This window comes from Nicotiana tabacum, chromosome 8 (genome assembly GCF_000715075.1).
Source record: "Nicotiana tabacum cultivar K326 chromosome 8, ASM71507v2, whole genome shotgun sequence".
Classification (NCBI taxonomy): domain Eukaryota; kingdom Viridiplantae; phylum Streptophyta; class Magnoliopsida; order Solanales; family Solanaceae; genus Nicotiana; species Nicotiana tabacum.
In genome coordinates, this window is record NC_134087.1 from 110,035,271 (window position 1) to 110,046,963 (window position 11,693).

The 11,693-nt window shown below is 35.7% G+C and overlaps 1 protein-coding gene across 1 annotated transcript; it reads right to left on the minus strand.

Annotated features, from left to right (window-relative positions):
• Positions 1–2,629: 2,629 nt before the first annotated feature.
• Positions 2,630–4,991, minus strand: LOC107822249 (metal tolerance protein B). Its single transcript, XM_016648771.2, has 2 exons — positions 4,767–4,991; positions 2,630–3,781 (listed from the first exon to the last, which is right to left on the minus strand). Exon 2 carries the CDS (start codon positions 3,779–3,781, stop codon positions 2,666–2,668), a length of 1,116 nt encoding a protein of 371 aa, XP_016504257.1. The 5' UTR covers positions 4,767–4,991; the 3' UTR covers positions 2,630–2,665.
• Between the last annotated feature and the right edge of the window lie 6,702 nt (positions 4,992–11,693).

The following is an 11,693-nucleotide window of genomic DNA, read 5'->3' on the forward strand; positions in this document are numbered from 1 at the left end:
TTGTGGCAAGTTTCCTCGTGTTCTGTTAATAAAGTAGTAATATGAATAACATTAGAGAGATACTTAGAGGGTGATATTGTGAGTCCATATTTACAGGCAGAAGAGAAAAAGGAGAAGAAAGAAGTGCTGGGGAAGGTATGTTTCGTCGACTACATGTACTTACAAGTTTTTCATGCACAATGTGAAAGGTATTTTCATTCGAAGTCCCCAACTAAACTTGTTCCCCTCTAACCTTTCTGTCCCAAGGAATTTCTTAACAGATTTGAGGCTCTCTTTTTTTTCTCCATAATTTTGAATGATTTTAATAGACAGAAGGTTCCTAATTAGGGAAATGAGAAAATAGAAGCACCCCCTTAACCTTTATAAGATATTAGTGTACCTAGTCTTAGTGTACGCGCTTTGCACGTGTACCTAACTCAATAAAAAATTTATTTTTGAGTTATAAAATAAAAATACAAGTTCTTGAAAATAATAAATATTGGTCGTATATAACTAATAAAAAAATAAAACTACTCAACAAAAATACTCAATCACCGGTCAAATAATTCAACTTAAAATGCATTCCAAAGAGTGACTGAAGTTAGAACCGCAGGTGTGTATTTAGTTTGGAAGTATCATTATTCAAGTGAGATAAGTATTTAAATAATACTAATTAGCTAGCTTAGACCAAATTTTAAGTATTTATTTTCAATTATATTTTAATGTGATATGAATTTATTTTTTTCAAATAGTAAGGAACCGATTAGGTGAAAAATCAACCATGCATGACATGTTCCAAAAAAAGAAAATAATAATTATTTGTAAATCTCAAAAATTTAAGAATCACCTTATACCAAAAATAATGTCTATAGTTGAAATGCTCTTTTAAAAGCTATAATTATAGTCAAGAAACTCCCTTATATTCAGCTAAATTTAATACTATCTAGAGAAGTTAAACGATCTCATAAATTATCTTGTTGGAATAATGGATAATTTTGGAGTTTGTTATTGATTTTTGCTCAATATTCCAAATAATTGTAATTGCTAATTTAAAAACTTTGAAAACTAATATAACATAGAATACAATTGTTAGTGGAATAGTCTCCTGTATATTTTTAAATATTTTAATATAGAAGATTTTCACAAAAATCAGAACATATACAAGTTTTAAAAAAGTCGACCACTTCCATATCATCCAGAGCCAAACGCACTTTCTCTTTTTTTTAATGTTCTTGCTCTCTCCTTTATTTATTTTATTTATTATTTATATATGATTTAAGTATAGAATTTATATAAGGTAAAATATTAATGATTTTAAGTTTTAAATGTCAGAATATTTAATACAATTCAAATAAGGAAAAAATTTATTATACAAACTACTAAATGTTAGGGAATTAATTAAATGACTATTTCTAAATATTAGAAAAATAATTAAATGACTATTTTATCCGATGTAATTATTTTAAAAGAGTAAAAAAGGCAATAACATTTCGCTAAGGGCATTCGTGCTTTTAATATAATATAGATTAATGGAATGCATGACAAAAACAAGAATGACAAAGTTGTCGAGAATGGAACCCTGGAAAAAGCCTAATCACTTGAAAGTTGATATAAATTAACCTTTGATGCAAACATATCACGCCATCCGCTAATAAAAAACGTTTGAATTCAGTGATTATTCCCAGTTCATTTTTTTTCACTTTGTCGTGATTAGGTGACAGACATGCTTTGCACTTCGATTCTTGTGGCTGTCTTCATCTGTTTCTTTAGTTGTTTTCTTGCAACTTAGAAAGGAACAAAAATATCCCTTTTCCGTATAATGGAAATGGAGTGCACGAAGTCACGTTGTGGATTGTTGACGGCTTTGTTAAAGGCGGCCTCTCAAAAATGGAAATGGCACAAGTTGCGAATCCAGTTGGTGATTAGTGCCCAATGGGACAAACATATAACTGTCTCAAGAACATGAGCATTTTCAGTGATCTATTCTCTTTTTGATAACCATGATTCTCTTTTTGATAACCATGATGTCAGAGCCCGAGCCAGCTTACGCGCATCTCGATTAATTCCATAGGGTACCTGCTATTTCTTACCAGCACAAGTACGGAGTAACTCTATCTACCAAAGCTTGGACAAATAGGAAGAGATCACCTAGTGTATGAACCTTAAGATCTCATTGTTCTTTAACCCAATTCATTGAGCCGATGCCATTATTTTCAAAGATCTTCCTTAAAATAGAAGACAGAAGGAAAAAATAAACTTCTTGCAGTTGTCAGTCTCTTGGCCCTTTGGAAACGCGAAAAACTTACTATCGTATCATTTGTATACGAGTAGTAAATGAGTTTAACCGAACTGTTTAAAAGTTTCACACACTATAGTATCATTAAAAGGTCATTGCATATAATTAACCATAATAAGTCAATTTAGTATCATCAAATAACCAGATAATAAGTAAAAATTATCATCACAGTGTCAATAGACATAAGGTAAATCCGTAGAAAATTGTGTAACAGAGTGTCTAAATTCTCAGTTTGTGTTGACAATTATCTCCCTAGCCAAAGATAGAGTAAATCAATTATGCTATCAATGAAACAGTAACATTATAATAAAGACAGATCAATGCGATAAACTTAAACTCAACAAGAGAGATAGAGAAAGAAAGAGATGAAGTAAGCAATATATACATCTACTATGAAGATGGTTCAACTTGTATGGTTACATGATGAATTCTGTATGTCCTGTCACAATATTCCCTAACCTTCTGAATAATTTCATATTGGTCTACTCCAGGCTCAAGTACAACATGACAGGACAAAACAATTTTCCCTACAGTGATGGCCCAAACATGCAGGTCATGAACTTCCTGAAGTCCTACTAAAGATTTAAGGCCATTCTCGAGTTGAACAATATCAACTTCCTCTGGTGTCTTCTCCATCAATACGGAGAAGATAGTTCTAAGCATGGGTATGGTAGTACTAAGAGCAAAGATCGAGAAAAAAATAGTACAGAGAAGATCAACCACCAACCATTCTGGTTTGAACCACATAAAAGCTCCAGCAACCATCACCCCAACTGATTGTATCAAATCAGATATAACATGCAGGTAAGCCCCTTCGATATTTATGTTCGTTGGTTTGCTGCAACTAGAGGCTGCTGATACTAGTTTCAAGCTCTCTTCTTCATTTCTTGGATGCAATTCTTGCATTTTGTGATCATGATCATGATCCTTGCAAGGATTATATGAATGGCAATGGAGAGAATGATCATGGCCAAGCCACACAACTGAGACGAAGTTAATTATGAGACCAAATGCAGCAATAGCAAACATAAGCTTCCCGTTCACTTTGGATTGTGGATGAAACATTCTCTGAATTGCTTCATAAATCAGCAAACCAGAGACGAGCCATATTAGCTGTACAGATAGAAGGGCTCCTAAAACTTCAAGACGGTGGTACCCGAAAGAGTGTTCTTTTGTCGCATCCCAGCCGGACACCCAAACAGCAAAAAGAGAAATAGAAAATCCAACAACATCACTGAGCAAGTGAGCTGCATCAGTTAGAACCGCGAGGCTGTGGGCTTTCACCCCTCCTATGGTCTCCACGGCCATGACTATTACATAAAAGATTATGAGCCCACAAAGTTTCATAGTCGACTTTGACCTTTGTCTTGAACCCAACATACTATGCTCTTGCTCTGAGAATGAGCAAATTGGATTGCAACAAGACTGAGCTCGCTTACCGTTGCCATTACATTTTGCTCCCAGCAATTGCTTTATTTCAGACTTGGAATCCTCATGTTGCTCCATCTGTTTCAACATGTATTATAGTTAGCTAACTGTTTGAATGAAATACTAATAAGTAAAACTGCAGCATTCGATTTGAGAGTGAATTATCGGGTAACTCTCAAGGCTGCCATATATCAAAGTGGTGGGTAAAGATTCACTAGCATTGCACACAGTAGTGCATATTTGAAGCCTCATTATTACACCGTTTGAGATGTCAACAATGAGAATAAGGAAATAAATCAGTAGATAGCGATTCCTAGTTATTTTGTGCGCCAAGCGATCATCCGTAAATTTGAACAATAAGTTGCAGATTGAACGTACTCGAGAAAAGTTAATGCAGCATTATGGACTAGATACGTTTTAGAAGTTATATGGAATAGATACATGTTTCAGCATTATTTTTGAAGTGTATATACATCATTATTACTCTACTTTCTCAAGATAGGGGTAAGGTCTACGTACGCACTGCCTTCCCCAGACCCCACTCGTGGGATTACACTGGGTTTGTTATTGTTGTTATATACATAATTATTAAGCTTATAATATCAAACAATCATATTAATTAAGCACTTTCTTTTCCATCATAGTAGACTCACATCCCTTTCTATTTGCACAAGTATACCACCCAAAAGATTTTTTCTTCTGCCATCAGAAAAGGAGTCAAAATGCTGTCAACTCTAAAAAGTAACTTGCGTGAAAGTCCTTTAAGCTGGTTATCAATTAATCTTGAGAACTCAGCATTTGAACTTCATTTTTTCCCCTCAAGTTTTATTGCTGCTACTGCCGCTATACTCTCAATTCCAAAGCAGGGGTATCAAAATAAAAACAGTTCTCATGTACAATTATACATCAAGACAATCGTGATCCAAAAGAAACATCTTTCCGACCCAGAAAAAAAAATTCTCTTCATCATGAGTAAATCAGAAAGAAATAGTTGAATGATGCTTGAAATTCCACATACCCAATAGTAATTAAGATCACAGAAAACCGAAAGCACGATATTTACCTGGATTCAGGACAAAAGAGAGAGGCCGGCAGGGGAAGCTAGGGCTTATAGCTGAAAATGAATAGATTGGGGACCAATTGGATGGAACAAACATTCTTTAATATGAAGCGAAGAGCCGGCGGAGTCAGAATCCAATCATTATGGAATGAATTGAGCCGCTGAACGGGCACGCCAAAATTGATTCTTCTTATTGGTAATGAGCGTGGCCGGACAGGAAAAGTATGTTGCATTGGGCCGAATCCGTTTTATAAGTAACATTTGACAATGGTGTTCTAGAGACAATTGCGATTTATAAGTCATATTTAACAAGTGCGATTCATAATGTTGCATTTGACATAAGTCAGCAAATGTTCATTGCATTTGGCAAATTACGATTTATAAATTTCTTTAAGTTGAAGCTAACGATGATTTCCAAACTATCTGTTACCTCAGTAACTTAGAACGTATACAAATCACATGTCACATATGCATATTGTATATTTCAAAATTCTCGTAAAGAGAATTATGCTTTACACTATTTATAAAATTTATTAAATGACGTAATAATAAATGGTCAATGTTAGGTTCCTACTCTTTTTTTTTTTTTTTTTTTTGGTAACTAACCATTTTGTACCAATCATCAGTTATTGTACATAACCATAACCAACTTATAAACTCAGGATATCTAAAAAATATAACAAAGCCTACTCTAATTTATCTATATGGGACATAAAATTCTGCACCATATTGATAGTCCCAGTGGTAGCTCGTAAGTTGCATATGTAGGCTATCTCTCATGCAATAATATCACTTCCTTTCCTTCTCTTTTCGAACAGCCTCAATTTTCTTTCTATCAAAATGGAGTGAACTATCTAAGCATACACCATTCTAAAGATTTGCGCTTTTAGTGATTTTCCCTTAGCACATTGAATGGCCCAGTGCACATGTTGCCCGCAATTATCTGCCTCTGTGTGTTGTCTTTGTCAGGGATGGCAATGGGACAGGACGGGGCGGGTTTCAACCTATGGGGGCGGTGCAGGTTTGGGCTTTGCGGGCGCGGGGCGGTGCAGGACGGGTTTAATTTTTTTTAGAAAGAAATCTTTGCGGGTTACGGGGCGGATCTTTTTTATAAAATTGTATCCCTTATCCATTTTTATGTAAGATTTATAAGGCACTCAAACTGTGCAAAATTGGCCAAAACTTGCAAGTGATCATTTTGACAGAAAATATATTGATTTGAGTAACTTTTTTCTTATAAACTAAGGCTTATTTCGCTTATAAGTATATCGTTTTTGAGTTAATGTTGCTAAAATCTTAACTAGGAATACTACAATAAATACACCTCAACCCAAAAAACTTGGGCCAATTATATGGATTCTCATTATCCGTGACGCTCTAATTAAGTTTCATCTCAGTTTAATATTATTTAAACTAAAATTAAACACATACACCCCATTTCTCCACCAAAAACTTGGTCTAAATATCACATGTCTAATTCAATAATTTGTTAGTTTTGAAAGATACATACTTATTTTTTGTCTATAGAGAGTGCTTTTAATAATTGAGACATTAATAATTCAAATACTTACATTAAGGGGGGTATTTGCATTTTTTAAAATGAGCAGCAAGAACTTATATTTTTTTAGGTCGAATTCAGTATATGAGCAACAAAAAAACTTTCAATCTTTTGATTGATTAAATTAGAAAGTCCAACCAATTAAAAGCTCAAAAGAAATAAAACTAAAAAAATGAAGAAAAAAATATGCGGGGCGGGTGGATGCGGGTGTGAGTGTGAGGTGGGTGTATGCGGGGCAGGGCGGGACGGGCCAAAATCTTTGCGGGTTTGCCCCGCACACTGCACCGTTTGACATCCCTAGTCTTTGTATCCATTGCAACAGTATTTTCCAAAACTCCCTGGGTAATTTGCATTTAATACACATGCGCTCTCTGTTCTTATCATGGCTTGGCATAACGAGCACCTTGTGACCACAGTGAATCCTTACTGCAGCAACCTATTTGTAGTCAGTAGTCTCTCATGTAGTTGTAGCCACATAGTAAATATTGATTTGAGCCTGGCATTATTTTGAAAAACCAAACACTTCCAACTGACCTGTGGTCTGTCCCCCAATGGATGTAAGTAAAGCATCCTTACCATGATCTTGCTTGGGTGATCATTATAATGCACATGATTCATTATCGCCCTGACACTCAGGATCTGTCTAATCACCCAATTTGCTTGTTGAGGCATTGCTACATTCTGAAACTGGTGATTATTTGATATAGTATGCATGAATCCACCTTATCCATAATCTATCCTGTTTGTTTGCTAAATCCCATCATATTTTAGCTAAAGCATCATTATTCCATAAATGTAAGTTAATCAAATTTAGGCCTCCACTAGACTTAGGTGCACACATTCTATCCTAGGCTACTAGAATTTTTTTTTGTAATCACATTTACACCAGTTCATATATATCTTTTGCAATATGAATCAATAATCTTCAAAACCTTTGTGAGTAGAGAAAATAACTGACCCCAGTATGCTTGTATACAAAAGAAAACAGTTTGAACAAGTTGTATACTGCCAGCTGTCACGACCCAATTTCTCTTATAGGTCGTGATGGCACCCAACGTTACCGTTAGGCAAGCCAATAATGTACTAACCGTGTGATTATTTCTTTTGACAATTTAGAAATGGTTGACTTTTAGTTATTGGTTAAATAAGAAGTGAAATTAAATAACATGAGAATAGATAGTTTAAAAGCAAATGAGATGAAGTAGTTAATCAAAAAATCACCAAGTGACCACTAGCATATCTCCGAGACCTGGTGTCACAAGTGTATGAGCTACTAGTGTCGCACCCCTTTTTTTTTTTTTTTGCGGGGAAGTCCGGGTTTCAACATTCATGGGGGAACAACTCGTTTCCTTTTGGGAATTGGGTATTTGAAGAGTCGCTACCTAACGGATTATGGTGCGTTAGGGCACCTAGAGCAATTAACTCATGAACTAGTTTGCATTACCAAAGATTAGGGTAAGGGCTCGAAATAACCTTGAGGGGAAGGTGTTAGGTACCCCTCGCGGTCCACAACGGTGGGTCCCGACCGAACTTAAACTATGTGAATTAGTTATTTTACAAGTAAACAATTTCAACACATATTCGCAAATAAAGACATGTTTTCACATTCTAAACACATGTATGATTCAGGTAATGGAAGCAAGGGAGAGGTTTGAACAACTTGCATATATATACGTAAAGAAAAGGAAGTTCATTCAAAACACATAGGAATTGGGAAAGAGGGGTCCTAGGTTGGTTAGCCTACAGGATCACACCCATGAAATGCCTGGTAATCACTCCTCAATGAGGGGCTACACGTGATATTAGCGCGCAGTCATCATATCCTTACTACCCAATTCCCTCCCCTTGGTCATAGCCTAAAGCGTTCTAGCAGCCTTAAAAGATATCCTATACGTGCACTACCCGTCCCTTCCTTGTGGCCCTGGAGGTATTTAGGACCTCTAATTTAGGTAGTTCTAGACCATCCTAAGGTACTTAAAGGAAAAAATCTAGGCGACAACCAAAACAATTAGGAATGGACCAAAGATGGAACAATTAAAGGCTCAAGTTTTACCTCCACATACAGAGCAAGCAAATGCACATCTTAAACACAGTTTCAGGTATTTAAAAAAAGAAGCCCTAGAACAGGATATCTAGGTGAGCAGATAATATGCAGTAATAAGTTAGGACTAAAGTGTCAAAGACCTATTCAGTTTGCCTACTGATTTTAGACCTGTTGAATATGAGCAGTCACAGATAACAAGGCGTGGTTTTACAGTTGGCAGAATTTTAGTCACCCTATAGGCTTGCCTAGGCGTATAATAGTGATGTCATATGAGCATGGTATCTAATCGTTGATCAAGAATGCACTAAAATAGTAAACGATTTTAAACGGACAATTAAGATCCTATAGGCATGCTTTCTAGTGATGTTAATTAACACATCGTTGAAGAGATGAGTGGGTTAGTTAATTAAACTGATTCAGAATCTACAAGCGTGAGTTAAACTGATTTTAGGTCTAACTAAAACTGATTTTGGATCCTATAGGCGTGATTTCTATAATTAAAGCTGATTTAGATCCTATAGGCATGACTTCTAATTATGTAAAAGTAAAGCAAGCAGAATTTATTTGAATCAAAGCAGATCCTATAGGCATATTATCTAACAAACACATTTGAACCAAATGAATCCCTATAGGCATGTCATCTAACAAAAAACATTTGAACCGAAATGGACCCTATAAGCATGTTATCTAACCAACTTTACCCACAGTATACAACTACCCTTCCTTTCACTAGACATCCCAATTTATTTACAATAATTATTACAAACCAAGGATTGAATATATTATATAAATATAAATATACATTAAGCTATAGGGAGCCTGAAATATGCCCAAAGCAAATCCTGGTGTACCAAACCTTCACTAGTCTCAAATGCCTAAGATTCCATAGCCCAATTTCGTGTCTAGGTGCGTCAGAGTTTCCTAAGGACCTCAAGGATCCCGGGAAGTGTTCACAACCAGACTTTTCTCAAATAAAGACTGATTGTGTGCAGTGTGGAAGTGCCAGCCCTGATATGCCAGAGTTCAGAGAGATCTCAAGGAACTCTAAGCAGTACACATACCATAGGGGCAGAACTTAATAACCCAAGAATAAGTGAGAGTGCTTGACATGATTTGAAAGAGTTTTGGTAAACAATAGCAAGAGGGCCTTAGGAGTGAAAAGATTTCTTGAAACCAGTACTAGTTAGGGTGGTAAATAGTTTGAGGAAAGTATGAAAAACATTTTTTGAAATCAGAATGCAAGTCATAGAATACACAGTTTTAGAAACATTTTGGGGCAAACAGGTTCCACACATGGAGAGAGAGGGGTTGAGGGACATATAGAATACAGCCTAGTGTATAAGCAAACAGATACACAAATTTCTCAAGAGGTTGTGGAATTGAAAAGTTAGTTACAACGATTACAACAAAGACATGTTGAGAACACATAAGTCTTATACATGACCAATACACACAACTAGAGTACTTTGAAGGGCTAGATGCCTTAACGGGATCTTATTAGTAAAGTAGAGTAGGTAAGACTTAGATGACCAAACTAGGCAAGCGCTTCATGAAGTATTCAAAGTTTAGAAATACGGATCATATATAGAACAAGCAGAATTTAGACTTGTTGGGTAAGACAGTAAATAAATAATGTAGGTTGGATATGCTAGTGAACAAATAAGATTCATGCAATTATCTCAAAATAGGATTGGACATGCTAAATAGTAAACAGATCCTCATGGGTAAATAAACCAGTCATAGCTTCTAACATAACAAACTCCAACATGCTAAGTGATGCAGTAGTTAGGTAGTGTAATCTAGGCATACTGGTTACACATTGAGCATATGATAGTAGAATAGTAAATAGAACGGGAAATCACAACTAATGAACTGCAGCAACAAAGAAAACACATAGTTTTGGAATGTGAATTGAATCAGGACATACCAGTTAAGGAGAGAATACAGAGTATAGAGTAGAGATGGTGCAAACAGCTAGCCTTGGCTTATAGCCGGCTAGGTTAGTAAGAATTACAAGTAACAGAAGAGAATAGAGAGCTTGAGAGAGTGAGAGTATGGATGAACTAGTGTTCGTGTCTTTCAAAAGTCAGAATGAGGAGATTATATAGCACTTATCAGAGTAAAACAAATAATGCAAAGAATATTTAAGAGTTCCAAATAAGGTATGCAAGTAAAATTAAATAGTTCATTGGGGCTAAACCAATCAAATAATTCAACAAAATCCGGAAAGCACCCCTTAAATGAGGGAGAATCAATTAATAGCCAAGGTACAGGTTCAATAAGGTAAATAAATCAATCAAAGACCCTCTAGGAGTCGGTTAAAGCAATTAAATCCCATAAATCAGGCTAATAAACCAATTAAGGCAAGTAGTACCAGTCATGAGTCATAAATAAGGAAAGAAATCATAGAGAAATACCAAACTCGGCAAATATAATTTGAACCCTAATTAGGCAAATAAAATTAGTCAATCCCTTTTAATTGATAGAACTAACGAATAACGGGCAAAATATTGAAATAATCAGTGAAATAAGCAGAAACCCTAGGGACTAAAACATAGATATGAAGAATCAGTCGAACAAGTAAAGAGAACCACAGTCAAACACTTAAGAATTTTTGCAGAAAACTTAAAGGGATGAAACCCTAGTTTGAAAACACTTAAAGAAGAAAACTTGAAGGCATGTCAACATACAAAGGTTCGAACAAATAGAAGTCATAGAAGTCAAAACCTGAAGTATTGTAGTGTTTAAAAATCGGTCAGTAGTAAAGGAGTAAAAGAACCTAGAAGAGTAGCCATGGAAGTTTTAAAATGTTTCACATACCTAGAGGTTCGACCAATAAATCCTAATATAACAAAAATGTTCAGACATCGATTAACTAGTAAAGAAGTAAAGGAACTTTTAGGAAATCAACGATGAACTCAGGATCGTTCCAGATCTACGAAGATCTGAACCAATTCAAGTCCAAACATTGGGTTTCTTGAAGAAAAGATAAAGGGTAAGCGAATTTGGCCTTTGAATCAAGGATTTGAACCATGGAACTTTAATAAAACTCACTCACAGACCATGGACAAACTCTTGAAGAGCCTTAAATGAGATCTGGACCAGATCTCTTTGAGGTACTTCAACAAAAACTACACAATCAAACAACCAGGGAGATAGGAGACAAGCAGAGGCCTCGTACAGCCATGTGAAGCCGTAGATAGAGTAGGAATCACATGGATTAGGGCTGGTTTTGGGTGGCGGCGGCTAGCGTTAGGTTTAGGTCTCAGAGAGAATTAGAGAGGAAAAGGGGTTCCAGGGCGGCTGTTTGGTGAAAATGGCTTAGGGT

What these genes read in the sequence shown, in the direction of transcription:
- LOC107822249 (XM_016648771.2), bottom strand. Translation starts at nt 3,781, where the DNA reads ATGGAGCAACATGAGGATTCCAAGTCTGAAATAAAGCAATTGCTGGGA.